General features: G+C 54.0%; 1 protein-coding gene across 16 annotated transcripts in view; it reads left to right on the forward strand.

Annotated features, from left to right (window-relative positions):
• Window positions 1-15,013, forward strand: part of WDR62 (WD repeat domain 62) — a 48,473-nt gene that overhangs the window by 33,055 nt on the left and 405 nt on the right. For 6 of the 16 annotated variants that reach the window (XM_055369082.2, XM_055369084.2, XM_055369089.2 and 3 more), the window contains 16 exons: window positions 747-822; window positions 1,502-1,613; window positions 1,704-1,767; window positions 2,985-3,107; window positions 4,330-4,463; window positions 7,323-7,375; window positions 9,686-9,904; window positions 11,058-11,185; window positions 11,524-11,627; window positions 11,974-12,084; window positions 12,324-12,461; window positions 13,047-13,161; window positions 13,258-13,384; window positions 13,466-13,517; window positions 13,653-14,291; window positions 14,828-14,985. In XM_055369082.2, the coding sequence (XP_055225057.1) occupies window positions 747-822; window positions 1,502-1,613; window positions 1,704-1,767; window positions 2,985-3,107; window positions 4,330-4,463; window positions 7,323-7,375; window positions 9,686-9,904; window positions 11,058-11,185; window positions 11,524-11,627; window positions 11,974-12,084; window positions 12,324-12,461; window positions 13,047-13,161; window positions 13,258-13,384; window positions 13,466-13,517; window positions 13,653-14,291; window positions 14,828-14,985 (2,353 nt within the window). The remainder of the gene's footprint in view (window positions 1-746; window positions 823-1,501; window positions 1,614-1,703; window positions 1,768-2,984; window positions 3,108-4,329; window positions 4,464-7,322; window positions 7,376-9,685; window positions 9,905-11,057; window positions 11,186-11,523; window positions 11,628-11,973; window positions 12,085-12,323; window positions 12,462-13,046; window positions 13,162-13,257; window positions 13,385-13,465; window positions 13,518-13,652; window positions 14,292-14,827; window positions 14,986-15,013) is intronic. The other 10 variants (XM_055369085.2, XM_055369091.2, XM_019015612.4 and 7 more) reach the window with 4 other exon arrangements.

A 15,013-nucleotide genomic window follows, 5' to 3' on the forward strand; every position in this document is an offset into this window, starting at 1 on the left:
CCAAAGTGCTGGGATTACAGGTGTGAGCCACCGTTCCCGGCCACCAGCAGGTATTTCTTAGAAGCTGGGCTCTCCCAAGCCTGGCCTCCAGGTCAGCAGAGGGCTTCCTTCTGCCTCTCCCTAGAGCTGGTGTGGGATGACTAAGGTGCTGATGTGGCACATAAACTCCCTCATTCACCCGTATTCCCTGAGCACCTAACTGGGCTGGATGGTGCTGGGATCATGGCAGTGGCCAGGATAGCCCCAGGCCCTCCTTCATGGAGCTCACAGTCCAGTAGAATGGACACGGCCACCTCACAGCTACAGACAGTGACAGAGTGGTCACAGATGGGGGAGCCCAGGGGCCCTGTGGAGACACCTGACCCCACCTGGGGATCAAGCAGGACTTCCTGGAGGAAGAGACACCTTAGCCTGGGGAGGATGTGGAGGAGCGAGCCAGGGGGAGGCAGAGAGTGAGTGTGCAGAGGGCAAAGCAGTGCAAAGAGGCTCCGCACCCCTTCCCAGTTCTTTCTCATGCGGTGCCAAGCACTGAGCTTGCAGTGTGTGGGGGAGATGAACATTAACTCAGTGGATACCCCAGGACACAACCTCAGCTTGAGATGGGGTTTCAGTTTCAGTCTAGGCATCAGATGGGGACAAGAGGTAGCAGGGGGCTTCCAGGGGAGGGGAGGACAGCAAGAGCCAGATAATGAGGTGGTGGGGTAGGCGGGGGCCCTGTTGGCCGCAACATGCCCCTACTTCCCCAGAGTCTACAACACTGTGAACGGGAAGCAGAAGAAGTGCTACAAGGGCTCCCAGGGTGACGAAGGGTCCTTGCTGAAGGTGAGGAGTTGGAGACCCCTGTCTGTCTGCTGCCCTGATGGGCCACCTATAGTGACGGCCCACACCTGAGACCTGTGCCCTTGGTCCTTCCTCAGTGCACCGCGCTGCCCAGCACCTTCTCAGGCCTGGTTAAACAAGGATGCTTGCGAGAGGGTGGGGAGGGTGACCCCAGCTGTGTTTCCTTTATTTACAGAGCCCTTCCCCAAGTGGGGCGTCTAAGTGGGTTCCATTATGAGTGGCAGCAGGGTATGGTGGGAAGAATCAGAGGCATGAACTCCCCTCCTGGTTTGCCCACACCAGCCACGGGTCACTCAGGACAAGGGGGGACCTTCTCAGAGCCTCTGGTCTAGGACAGTTATGGGTTCAGGTTCTGCCTCAGGCTGACTGTGTGACCTTGGGCAAGCATCATCTCTTGAAATGCACACAGACAGCTTGTCTCATAGACTTGTTCTCTGGAGGAGTTCAGTTTGCACATGTTCAGTGCTTAGCACAGGGCCTGGCTACTGTTGTTACTGCTGCGGTGCTCGTTAATTTCTTCACCTGTCGAATGGGAGCGGGAGCTCCTGCCCTGCCAGAGTCCCATGTGCTGTGCATGCAGCACGGGGGAGGGAGGGGCCCAGGCCTCATCATAAGGAAGAAGCAGGCAGCTGGAGTGACATGTGAGTCCCTTTCCTGGCAGGTCCACGTGGACCCCTCAGGCACCTTCCTGGCCACCAGCTGCTCTGACAAAAGCATCTCAGTGATTGACTTTTACTCGGGCGAGTGCATTGCCAAGATGTTTGGCCATTCAGGTGGGTGTGCCTCTCTGCTTGGGATGCCTCCCCATCCGCCCACACCCTCTGACTCCGAAGGCAAGTGCAGCCTCTCTGCTTTGTTTGCAGAAATTATTACCAGCATGAAGTTCACCTATGACTGTCATCACTTGATCACAGTATCTGGAGACAGGTGGGACATGGACCTTTGGGAGAGTTGTGGCTCAGATACCATGAGCACTGCACTCAGCCTGCCTGTGTAGAGAGCATTTCTAAGCTGCCCAGTTTGGATTGTGGGAGTCGTGGTGTCACACCCAGCCCTGAGTTCAAATACCAGCTCTAAGCTGGGCATGATGGCTCACGCCTGTAACCCCAGCACTTTGGGACGCTGAGGCGGGTGGATCACTTGAGCTCAGGAGTTCGAGACCAGCCTGGGCAACATAGCAAAACCCCATCTCTACAAAAAATTAGCCGGGTGTGGTCGTGTACACCTGTAGTCCCAGCTACTCAGGAGGGGGAAGATGGCTTGAACCTGGTAGGTAGAGGTTGCAGGGAGCACAGATCATGCCAGTGCATTCCAGCCTTGGTGACAGAGCAAGACCCTGTCTCAAAAAAAAAAAAAACCACTAAAAAAACAAATCCCAGCTCTGCCATTTATTTTCTTGTCACCTTGAGCAGGTTATTTCCCCTGAGCCTCAGTTTGCTCCCCTGTAAAAGACACCACCGTTTACGTTTACCTTAAAAATGGCGTGATGAGGCCGGGCGCAGTGGCTCACGCCTGTAATCCCAGCACTTTGGGAGGCCTAGGTGGGTGGATCATCTGAGGTCAGGAGTTCAAGACCAGCCTGGTCAACATGGAGAAACTGCGTCTCTACTAAAAATACAAAAATTAGCTGTGCGTGGTGGCAGGCGCCTGTAGTCCCAGCTACTTGGGAGGCTGAGGCATGAGAATGACTTGAACCTGGGAGGTAGAAGTTGCAATGAGCTGAGATCGCGTCACTGCACCCTAGCCTGGGTGACAGAGCAAGACTCTCTCAAAAAAAAAAAAAAATTGTATGGTGAGAAATGAATGAGATGATATACATACATTCTTTAGCACATGGGTGGTACTCAAGGAAGTCCCTTTTGTCACTCCCTTTGATTTACCCCAGTTCTTCCCCACAGCCCCCTTCCTCAGGTCTTGAGGCCTCCAGAACAGGCCCTGGTTTGCTGGGATGCCCCAGACCTGGGCCCAGGGTGTGGATGTGGCAAGTCCAGCACCCCTGCACTAAGCGGATAGGGGTGTGTTTTCCAGGAGCATCTGGAGAATGGGGTCCAGGCTGTGGTGTGGGTGGCTTCAGGGTCAGCCACGGCAGCGGCTCCCATGCTTACTCTTCCTCTGCCTTGTGTGTCTCTCTTTGACCTCCGCAGCTGCGTGTTCATCTGGCACCTGGGCCCGGAGATCACCAACTGCATGAAGCAGCACTTGCTGGAGATTGACCACCGGCAGCAGCAGCAGCACACAAAGGACAAGAAGCGGAGCGGGCACCCCAGGTCCTGGCAGCCCCTGCCTGTCCACCAGAGGGATGAGTCCCTGCCGGGGCCCCATGGAGTGATGCTGGGGACACAGTGGTGGCCAAGACAGCCCTAGGCCCTGCCCTTAGCACACTCAGAGCTGAGTAGGGGAGACAGACTTTGAATATGCAGTTACAGTAACAGATACAAAAAGGTTTTGTGGATTTTTTTAATTTTCGTAAATAATAGAGACAGAGTCTTGCTGTGTTGCCCAGGCTTGTCTTGAACTCCTGGGCCCAAGTGATCCTCCCACCTTGGCCTCACAAAGTGCTGGGATCACAGGTGTGAGCCACTGCACCCGGCTATGAGAAGGGTATTAAAGTGGAAAAGCAAAGTGTTTGGCGAGCCTCTCAGCACTGTGATGGGGGATGCCCCAAGCGGCTGTGGGAACAGAGCAGTCCCTGACCGGCCAGCCAAGGGGAGGGGTGGGTAGGCAGGGGATCTGAGGGGAGGGCTGCAGTGGGGCCACGTGTCCTCTTACTCCCACGTGAAAGCTGTAGCTTCACTTACTTCTTTGAATCTTCTAAATATATTTCTTTCAAGTCTTTATGTAGCAAAGCCAGTTTTATTTGCAGAGAACTCATGTTCTAGTTTTTGATTTGAGGTTTTGGTTTGGGTATTGCTCATTTTGAGTGGGAGGTTTTTTGGTTTTCTTCTCTTCTGCTGCTGGGTGTGTCTGTTTTTGCCATTGGCTCCATGTGGCTCCCAGGGCAATGTGGAGACCAGGCCTTGACATGGGCCACTGGTCCTGAGGTCCTGAGGTGGTGTTAGAGATATCTTGCTTTTGAGGCTCCCACTCCACCCCCAAGCTATGAACCAGGGCCCTGGCTTCAGTGCCTACCTCATGCCAAGGGTGTTTTATTAGTTTCCTGTACTCGGGAAGAGCCATCATCATTGCTACCACCTACAGGAAGCCCAGCACAGGACTGCAGCCCCGCTGTCTGCTTGGCTTTCTGTCCCATTGCTGTGGCCCTGAGAGTTTGCGTTCGTTTGTAGCCTGGCCTTTGTTAATCTCATCTATTGTGGTGATGTGTTTCTAGTGGGGAGACGGCATCAAGTGAGAGACTTGCCAGCACCATCTTGACCAGCAGCCAAGAATATGTTCACATGGAGCTTAGCACAGGGCCCAGCCCTAGGCAAGTCCCCACCACCAGCCCATTTGCCTGTATTCTCTCCTTACCATCCTCATTCCTGGCTTTAGGCAGGATACGTATGTGTCCACACCTAGTGAGATTCGCTCCCTGAGCCCTGGAGAGCAAACAGAGGATGATCTGGAGGAAGAGTGTGAGCCAGAAGAGATGCTAAAGACACCATCCAAAGACAGCTTGGATCCAGGTTGGAAAAGGGGCCCTATTTTGAACTATGTCAGTGTAGGGAATCATTGCTGGGTTTTGCCCATGACCTTGTTAACAGGGCCTGGCACATATTAAAACTCAGGAGTCGACCGGGTGCGGTGGCTGATACCTGTAATCCCAGCACTTTGGGAGGCTGAGGTGGGTGGATCACCTGAGGTCAGGAGTTCGAGACCAGCCTGACCAATATGGTGAAACCCTGTCTCAACTAAAAATACAAAAATTAGCCGGGCGTGGTGGCGTGCAACTATAGTCCCAGCTACTAGGGAGGCTGAGACAGGAAAATTGCTTGAACCTGGGAGGCAGAGGTTGCAGTGAGCCGAGATCGTGCCACTGCACTCCAGCCTGGGCAACAGAGCAAGACTCCGTCTCAAAAATAATAATAATAATAATAATAATATAAATAAAATAAATAAAACTCAGTAATCAGGCTTAGCGTGGTGGCTCACACCTGGAATTTTAGCACTTTGGGAGGCCGAAATGGGAGGGTCACTTCAGGCCAGGAGATCGAGACCAGCCTGGGCAACATAGCGAGAGCCCATCTATGCAAAAAAAAATTTTTTTAAAGAAATCAGCCAGGCATAGTGGCACACATCTGTAGTCCCAACTACATGGGAGGCTGAGGCAGGAGGATCACTTGAGGCCAGGAGTTTGAGACCAGCCTGGCACATACCAAGACCCCGTTCCTACAAAAAGAAAAAAATTAGCCAGGCCTGGTGGTGCACACCTATAGTCCCAGCTACCTGGAAGGCTGAGGCAGGAAGATCGCTTGAGCCCAGGAATTCCATGTTATAGTGAGCTATGATTGCACCACTGCACTCCAGCCTGAACAATAGAGTGAGATCCTGTCTGTAGAAAAAGAAAGAAACTCAATAATCATATCAGTCAAGACTCTTTCAGTATAAAAGCAACCAGGCTTAAGTCAGGAAGAGGATTTTTTGGTGCCTGAAAATTGGAGAGGATTAGCTTTCAGCATGGCTAGATCCAGATAGACAGATGATGTTAAAAGGAAGATTTTTTTTTTCTTTTGGCTCTGCTTTTCTTCATGTTGGCTTTGCTGATGGACAGACTGTCCCTTTACTAGGGGAAAAGATACCCCCAGCAACTACAGGCTTATAAAACTCCATAGAGAATAGAACACCTCTTTCCTATAGTAGCTCAAGCAGAGTCTTAGGGTTGTGTGGCTCATGTTTCTGGTATCTGCTGTACCCACTTCTGAGCCAGTTGCTGTAGCTGTCCACATCTCAGCATGTGATCACTTCTGAGGGCAGAGACTGTAGTCAGCTCCATCCACTCACACCACCTGACCAGGCATCAAAGATGTGTTCGAGGCCGGGTGTGGTAGCTCACGCCTGTAATCCCAGCACTCAGGGAGGCCGAGGCGGGTGGATCACCTGAGGTCAGGAGTTCGAGACCAGCCTGGCCAACATGGTGAAACCCCATGTCTGCTAAAAATACAAAAATTAGCTGGGCGTGATGGCGTGCGCCTGTAATAGCTACTTGGGAAGCTGAGACAGGAGAATTGCTTGAACCTGGGAGACGGAGGTTGCAGTGAGCTGAGACTGCACCACTGCACTCCAGCCTGGGTGACAAAGCAAGACTCCGTCTCAAAAAATAAATGAATAAGTAAAAATAAATTGAATTATGTTGCGGATATTGTCCGGAATCTTTTTCCTCTGCAAAGTCTCTCATCTACCTGTATGTTGGTGAATACAAAGCAGAGGCCTCCGAAATTTTAAGTTATTCCCCTCCAGGTGGCCATTTAGGTTTTTCCTGATTGCACATCACTGTTAATGAGGCTATGGAGTGGAGACCACTCCTAGGCCTCCTCGAAATGTGAGGATTTCTCCAGGACAGAGTCTGAGGAGTAGCACCACTGGATCCTGGAGTTATTTTATTTTACTTTTAAAAAGTTGTTTTATTATTTTATTTCACTATTTTTGTTGCCCAGGCTGGAGTGCAGTAGCACAATCATAGCTCACTGTAGCCTTGACCTCCTGGGCTCAAGCGATTTTCCATCCTTAGCCTGTGGAGTAGCTGGGACCACAGGCTCAAGCTCCCACACCCAGCTAAATATGTGTGTATCAGGGGATGGTATGTGTAGAGACAGGGTCTCACTGTGTTGCCCAGGCTGGTCTCAAACCCCTGGCCTGAAGTATCCTCCCACCTCGACCTCTCAAAGTGGTGGGATTACAGGCTTGAGCCAGTATGCCTGGCCTTTATTTTAAAAGAGAACCCTGGCTGGGCGCAGTGGCTCACACCTGTAATCCCAGCACTTTGGGAGGCCGAGGCGAGCGGATCACGAGTTCAGGAGTTCGAGACCATCCTGGCTAACATGGTGAAACCCCGTCTCTACTAAAAATACAAAAAAAAAATTAGCCGGGCATGGTGGCGGGCACCTGTAGTCCCAGCTACTTGGGAGGCTGAGGCAGGAGAATGGCATGAACCCAGGAGGCGGAGCTTGCAGTGAGCCGAGATCGCGCCACTGCACTCCAGCCTGGGCAACAGAGTGAGACTCCCTCTCAAAAAAAAAAAAAAAAAAAGAGAACCCCAAGAGTTCTCCAAACCCAGTTACTGCCCCACCCTGCATTGCATTAGGCTCTCCGTTGTCCCCACACTTTTCCTGCCATCCTTTGGTAGTATTAAGCTTTTTCACCTCGGTCAGTCTCGTGAGTCAAATATCGTGTCCCACGGTTTAAGTTTGCATTTCCCTGATCCCCGGTGCTGTTGAGCCTTCTGACCTCTGGGTTGTGGTGTTGCCTCTTTGGGGACTGCCCGGTTATGTATGTGGCCTGTTTGTTGGGTTGTTTGTCCTCTTTTCATGGATTCTGTGTCTTTCCAGATCCTCGGTGCCTGCTAACCAACGGCAAGCTGCCACTGTGGGCAAAGCGGCTGGTAAGTCTTCAGGGAGAGGGTTGCTCAGGGGCTGGCAGAGGAAACGCCTCCCCAGCTCTGCCTTCTGAAGCCCTTTTTCCTTTCCATGTCCCTCTTTTCCCTGGAGAAGCCCTGTCATCCTTCCAGGCTCAGTGAGACAGCCCTCTGTTCATGATCAGTGCTCTCTGCCAGGCATTGTTCTGGATGTCAGGGACACAACAGTGAGCAAGGGAAACAAAAGTCTCTCCCTTCACAGGCTCACTTGCCTGTGTGGGCGAGGAACAATATCCCCATTAAATAAGTAAATGACGTAGTAGATTGGGTGCTGATAAGTGCTGTGGAGGGAAAAGAATCAAGAAGGAAAATACGTCAGCCAGGTGCAGTGATACATGTCTGTGGTCCCAGCTACTCAGGAGGCTGAAGTGGGAGGATCACTTGAGCCCAGGAGGTTGAGGCTGTAGGGAACCGAGAAGGCACCACTACTACACTCCAGCGTGGGCAACAGAGTGAGATCCTGTCTCAAAAAAGAGAAAAAGAACAGGGGCCCAGCACGGTGGTTCATGCCTGTGATCCCAGCACTTTGGGAGGCCAAGGCAGGTTGATCGCTTGAGCCCAGGAGTTCAAGACCAGCCTGAGCAACATAGACCCCATCTCTACAAAAAATTAAAAAATTAGCCAGGCATGGTGGTGTATACCTGTAGTCCCAGGTACTCAGGAGGCTGAAGTGGGAGGATTGTTTGGGCCAGGGAGGTCGAGGATGCAGGGAGCTGAGATGGCACCACAGCACTCCAGCATGAGCAACAGAGCCAACAGAGTCTCATAAAAAAAATAAAAATAAAAAAGAAAATAAGGAGTGTTGGGGGGTGTCAGTTTTAAGTAAACAGGAAAGGCCTCGTTGGGAAAATGATATTTGAGCAGAGTTGAAGCAAGTGAGACAGGCAGATACTGGGACGAATGTTCTAGTCATAACAGCCTATACGTGTAAAGGCCACGAGGCCAGGAGCTCGAGACCAGCTTAGGCAACATAATGAGACCCCCATCTCTACAAAAGATTAAAAATAGCCAGGCATGGTGGTGCACACCCATAGTCCCAGCTACTCAGGAGCCTGAGGCAGGAGGATCACTTCAGCCCGGGAGTTGGAGGCTGCAGTGATTGTGCTACTGCGCTCCAGCTTGGACAGCAGAGCGAGACCTTGTCTCTTAAAAAAAAAAGAAAAAGAGACCGGGCGCGGTGGCTCACGCCTGTAATCCCAGCACTTTGGGAGGCCGAGGCGGGTGTAATCCAAGGTCAAGAGATCAAGATCATCCTGGTCAACATGGTAAAACCCTGTCTCTACTAAAAATACAAAAATTAGCTGGGCATGGTGGTGCATGCCTATAGTCCCAACTACTGGTAAGGCTGAGGCAGGAGAATCACTTGAACCCAGGAGGCAGAGGTTACAGTGAACCGAAATCATGCCACTGCACTCCAGCCTGGCGACAGAGTGAGACTCCCTCTCAAAAAAAAAAAAAAAAAAAAAAAAGAAAGACAATGTGGATTATAAGAGACAGAATAAGAGAGGTGAATGAAGGATGATCCCAAGGTTGGGGCATGAGTAACTGGAAAAAACAACTGAAACGGAATCTTTAGGAGGAGCAGGTTTGTGCAGAGGAAATGAGTTGAGTTGTCAGCATGTTAACTTTGAAATACCTACCAGACATCCATACAGAAATGTAGAGCAGTCACATGTGCAATTCTGAAGTTTCAGAGAAAAGTTCATGAATCCCAGCTGGGCATTCCCAGCACTTTGGGAGGCCGAAACAGGATTCCTTGAGCCCAAGGGTTTGAGACCAGCCTGAGCAACATAGTGAGAGTCCGCCTCTACCAAAAACCAACAAAATGGGCTGGGCGCAGTGGCTCATGCCTGTAATCCCAGTACTTTGGGAGGCCGAGGCGGGCGGATCACTTGAGGTCAGCAGTTTGAGACCAGCCTGGCCAACATGGCAAAACCCCATCTCTACTAAAAATACAAAAATTAGCCAGGTGTGGTGGTGGGCACCTGTAATCCCAGCTACTCTGGAGGCTGAGACAGGAGAATTGCTTGAAACTGAAAGGTGGAGGTTGCAGTGAGCCAAGGTCACGCCACTGCACTCCAGCCTGGGAGACAGAGCAAGACTTCATCTCAAAAAAAAAAAAAAAGAGAAAGGTTCATGCTGGAGATATGCACCTGGAAGTTGTTTCTGAATGGTATTGAAAGCCAAGAGTCCAGATGGGCTGTGTGAAATGTCCGTGTCACTCCCTGCAGTGAGTGAGCACTCAGCCAGGTGCCTGACTGTCCCATATCCTTCAAGCTAGGGGACGATGATGTGGCAGATGGCTCGGCCTTCCACGCCAAGCGCAGCTACCAGCCCCACGGCCGCTGGGCAGAGCGGGCCGGCCAAGAGCCCCTCAAGACCATCCTGGATGCCCAGGACCTGGATTGCTACTTTACCCCCATGAAGCCCGAGAGTCTGGAGAACTCCATTCTGGATTCACTGGAGCCACAGAGCCTGGCCAGCCTGCTGAGTGAGGTACACACTTCCACCGCAGCCTGGCCCGTAGCCCCGGCACTGTGACGGCCCCAGGGCCTGGCGCCTTAGGCTGACTCCCACTCCATGGGGGCAGGGAGGATTACATGAGATGGTGAAGGGCAGGAGGGTGAGCCCCAGGTCTGTTGCATAGCAAGACTTCCCAAGGCAGACAGGGAGTCTTTGGAAAGTGGGTCACTTGGGGGTTAAGAGCTTGGATGCTAGAGCAGGCTTGTACCCAAGTGGGGGACATTTGGGTAGATCGAGCCCTGACCCTACCCATTCCTGTTGTGTGACCTGGAGTAAGAGGCTTACCTCTCTGGGCTTCAGTCTTCTAAAAAGTAGTCATAATGGGGTCAGGGGCAGTGGCTAACACCTGTAATCCCAGCATTTGGGGAGGCCAAGGCAGGAGGATTACTTAACGATCACTTGAGGAGTTCAAGGCCAGCCTAGGCAACGTAGCAAGATCCCACCTCTACAAAAATATTTTTTAAATTTTTTTGTTGGTTTTGTTTTGTTTTCTTATTTAAAAAAACTTTTAAATGGTAATAACAATCTCTTCTGCCCCAGAGGGCTTTTACAGGAATCCATGCTTAAGTATAGGGCCTGGGCTCTTAGAGGTGCCCGTGCAAATTTAGCTCTTTCTCTACTATTTTCCAAACAAAATTCATTTTTATCCTATCCTATAATTTGTCATCTTCATTGTGGTATAATATACATCCAGTAACATGCACAGATTTTAGGTATACAGCTTGATGAACTCTCTGTGTAATTCATGTGTGTCCACTACCCTGGGCAAAATCTGGAGTGTTTTCTACCTCATAGAAACCCCCTTCTGCCCTTCCCAGTCAGGTCCCCGCACCAGGATAACCAGCGTTCTGACCTCTCACCAAGGACTGGGCTTCCTATTCTTGAACTTCATATAAATAGACACGTAGAGGGTTGGGCCTCCTATTTTTGGTGCCACACCTCTTCCTCATCTGTAAAGGGACTGATAATGCAGGGGCAGACCAGGACAAGCTGGTTGCGAGTGGAGGGCATGGCACAGGCCCTGGTTCACAGCCTCCAGCAGTGGGGCTGCTGGCATGGTTCCTGGCGCACTGTTGGTGGCCCCAGCCATGCCTGCCTCAGAATGGCTGTGCTGTCTTCCCCATAGTCAGAGAGTCCCCAGGAAGCTGGCCGCGGGCACCCCTCCTTCCTGCCCCAGCAGAAGGAATCATCTGAGGCCAGTGAGCTCATCCTTTACTCTCTGGAGGCAGAAGTGACAGTCACAGGGACAGACAGGTGGGTGTCCTTTCCACCAAGGGAGCCTTAGTTGGAGGAACCCCCAGCTGATAGCTGCATCCTGGAAGAAGTGCTCTCTGCCTTCCCAGTGGGCTTGTGGGAGTGGGGACAGTTGAGGCCTGGATGGGGCAGGAGCCCAGCCTTAGTTCCCTGGTTCCAAGTGGGGTACAGGAGGGCCTGACCTGGGGGAAGGAGGGGACATTTGGAGGAGGCGGGGAGGCTGTCGCAGTGCTCCTGCAGGAGCAGCGGGTACAGGTGCCTAGGGGCTCCGGGTGGGGCTGGCTGTTGAGTCTCCAGCTGAAGTCCTTGTTCCCTCTCTGCCCCCACTGGCACTGCAGCCAGTATTGCAGGAAGGAGGTGGAGGCCGGGCCTGGAGACCAGCAGGGCGACTCCTACCTCAGGGTGTCCTCTGACAGCCCAAAGGACCAGAGCCCGCCTGAGGGTGAGTGCAGGGCAGGCAGGGACCCTGTGACAGTCTGTGCGTTCAGCCAAGCCCCTTTCTGGGCACCGAGGGTGACTTTGACCCAGTACCGAAGCTCAGAGTCTGTCGAGGAAGACACATGTGGTCCCTGCTGCTGCCTGAGGATTCTGGGCCCAGCTGCCTACAGCTGAGAGCCCAGCTCTGCCACCTCCTTGATGTGGAACTTACCTTATTCATAAAATGGGGGGCAGGTGCTGTTACCATCCCTCCTCCAGATGGGGAAACTGAGCCCAGGGAAGGGTAGCCCTGGCCCTGGCTCACCAGAATGGTCAGGCTGTGGGCTCCTGACCCCGACTCTGTCCTTCAGACTCGGGGGAGTCAGAGGCCGACCTGGAGTGCAGCTTCTCAGCCATCCACTCCCCAGCTCCGCCTCCTGACCCTGCCCCTCGGTTTGCCACGTCGCTGCCCCATTTCCCAGGTAAGCAGGGGCCAGACACGCAGGGGACTCGCTGCTCGGGCCTGGCTTAGGGCCAGTCACAATGTCTAAGCACAGGCCCTGCACTTGGAGCCCACTGAGCCTGGAAGACAGGGATCCCTGCTTCTCAGCCTGCGGGCAACAGGGCAGGGATGGGTGGGGCCCGCTTTCTCCATTTCAGGTGGCGTCTGCTGTGACTCATGGTGTTGACTCCTCTCGTCCCTCCCCTCCTTCCCTGTCAGGATGCGCAGGTCCCACAGAAGATGAGCTGTCCCTGCCTGAGGGACCCAGCGTCCCCAGCAGCTCCCTACCCCAGACTCCAGAGCAGGAGAAGTTCCTCCGCCACCACTTTGAGACACTGACTGAGTCCCCCTGCAGAGGTAGGGCCCTGCCTCACCTACACCTGCCGAGGCCGTCTGTGCAGCCTGGGCACAGCATTGGCGTCCCTGGAGTTGGCTCCCCAGCAGGGCCAGGAGGGTGAGTGGAGAGCACCTGCTTCGTTTTTTTTGAGACGGAGTCTCGCTCTGTTGCCAGGCTGGAGTGCGGTGGCCCAATCTTGGCTCACTGCAACCTCCGACTCCCTGGTTCAAGCAATTCTCCTGCCTCAGCCTCCTGAGTAGCTGGGATTATAGGCATCCACAACCACGCCCTGCTAATTTTTTGTACTTTTAGTAGAGACGAGGTTTCACCATGTTGGCCAGACTGGTCTCAAACTCCTGCCTCAGGTGATCTGCCCGCCTTGGCCTCCCAAAGTGCTGGGATTACAGGCGTGAGCCACCGTGCCAGGCCCACTGCTTCACTCTTGACCTGAGCCTCACGATGCCTCCTCACCCACTGCCCCTGCTCGTACCCTGTGTCTGTACATAAGGGTTTCTGGGGAGTGCCCCTCTGGGCTGTGGGCTGGCCTAGGGCCAGGGCTGCTTGGCGGGAAGGGTTATGAGGGTCCCCTTGGGATCTTCCCCTAGAGCTCTTCCCCGCAGCTCTGGGAGACACGGAGGCCTCTGAAGCTGAAGACTACTTCTTCAACCCACGCCTGAGCATCTCCACGCAGTTCCTCTCAAGCCTCCAGAAGGCATCCAGGTAGAAGCTGGCCAAGCACTGCCCACCCTCCGGCTCCTCAACAGTGCCCCAGGGCAGGCTGAATGAGAATCATCCCCCCTGCTCTCGTCCCCACAGGTTCACCCATACCTTCCCTCCCCGGGCAACCCAGTGCCTTGTGAAGTCTCCAGAGGTCAAGCTCATGGACCGAGGCGGAAGCCAGCCCAGAGCAGGTACTGGCTACGCCTCCCCAGACAGGACCCACGTGAGTATTGGGCCCACCTCCGTCAGGGCACGGGGCTGGGAACCCTGAGGCCTTGTCCTCACCTCAGAGCTGTGCCTGCAGGTCCTCGCTGCAGGGAAGGCTGAAGAGACCCTGGAGGCCTGGCGCCTACCACGTGAGTGCCCCAGTCCCAGACGGACAGCCGTGGGTTTCTCGGCAAGTGGCCGGATGTCCAGCCTAGCTGTGGGTCGTGGGGGCCCTAGCCATCAGTTCTGTGTGGTGGAGTCAGTGCCATCTGCTTTTGTTACAGCTCCCTGCCTTACGAGCCTGGTGTCCTGTGTCCCTGCTTCCTCCGTGCTGTCCACAGACAGGAAGCTCCCAACGCCCACATCTGCACCCACCCCAGGCCTGGCTCAGGGTGTCCATGCCCCCTCCACCTGTTCCTACATGGAGGCCACTGCCAGCTCCCGTGCCAGGATATCACGCAGCATCTCCCTCGGTGACAGTGAGGGCCCTATCGTGGCCACACTGGCCCAGCCCCTCCGTAGGCCATCGTCCGTTGGGGAGCTGGCCTCCTTGGGCCAGGAGCTTCAGGCCATCACCACTGCGACAACACCCAGTTTGGACAGTGAGGGCCAAGAGCCTGCCCTGCGTTCCTGGGGCAACCACGAGGCCCGGGCCAACCTGAGACTGACCCTGTCAAGTGTCTGTGATGGGCTCCTGCTGCCCCCCGTGGATGCCCAGCCTGGCGTCACCGTCCCGGCAGTGAGCTTCCCAGCCCCTAGCCCCGTGGAAGAGAGCGCCCTGAGGCTCCATGGCTCTGCCTTTCGCCCAAGTCTCCCAGCTCCTGAGTCCCCTGGCCTTCCTGCCCACCCCAGTAACCCCCAGCTTCCAGAGGCCGGGCCTGGCGTCCCTGGCGGCACTGCCTCCCTCCTGGAGCCCACCTCCGGTGAGTACAGCCCTGGAGCAAGGACTGTCCCCTAAGCTCATCCTGTGTGCTAGTTGGCTCAGCTCCAAAGATGGATACTTGACCTGGCCACAGGGACTGTGCCATTCATTCATTCGTGCATTAACTTAAATATTTAATGAGCATTACATGTTGGGCTTTGTGCTCAACCCTGGGACATGGGACATGGTGGTAAACAACACAGAGAACTGACAGCTTCAATGGGGACAATGCCCAGACTAAACCTTTAAGGAACCCGTCATATGTATCACGAAGTGACACATGCTGAGGAGGGACAGAGGAGGGCGAGGGAGTGCAGGGTGGGGACAGGGGTTGGGATTACAAACCAGAAGATAAGAAGAGGCTTCAGGGAGGAGGCTGCATTGGAGCAGAGACCTGTAGAAGTGAAGGGGAGGGAGCCTTGGGGACCCAGAGAAGTGTTCCAGACAGAAGTACAGCATGGAGTCCACCCAGTCGCCCTGGCCGCTCACACCAAGGGAATGCAGCTCATCTTGCTCATTCCCTCCTCTCTACCCCAGGTGCACTTGGTCTGTTCCAGGGCAGCCCTGCCCGCTGGAGTGAGCCCTGGGTGCCGGTTGAAGCCCTGCCACCGTCTCCCCTTGAGCTGAGCAGGGTGGGGAACATCTTGCACAGGCTGCAGACCACCTTCCAAGAAGCCCTCGACCTTTACCGTGTGGTGAGCTAAGCCCCAGAGTTGGGAAAGG

Source organism: Gorilla gorilla, chromosome 20 (assembly GCF_029281585.2).
Source record: "Gorilla gorilla gorilla isolate KB3781 chromosome 20, NHGRI_mGorGor1-v2.1_pri, whole genome shotgun sequence".
In the NCBI taxonomy this organism is placed as follows: Eukaryota; Metazoa; Chordata; class Mammalia; order Primates; family Hominidae; genus Gorilla; species Gorilla gorilla.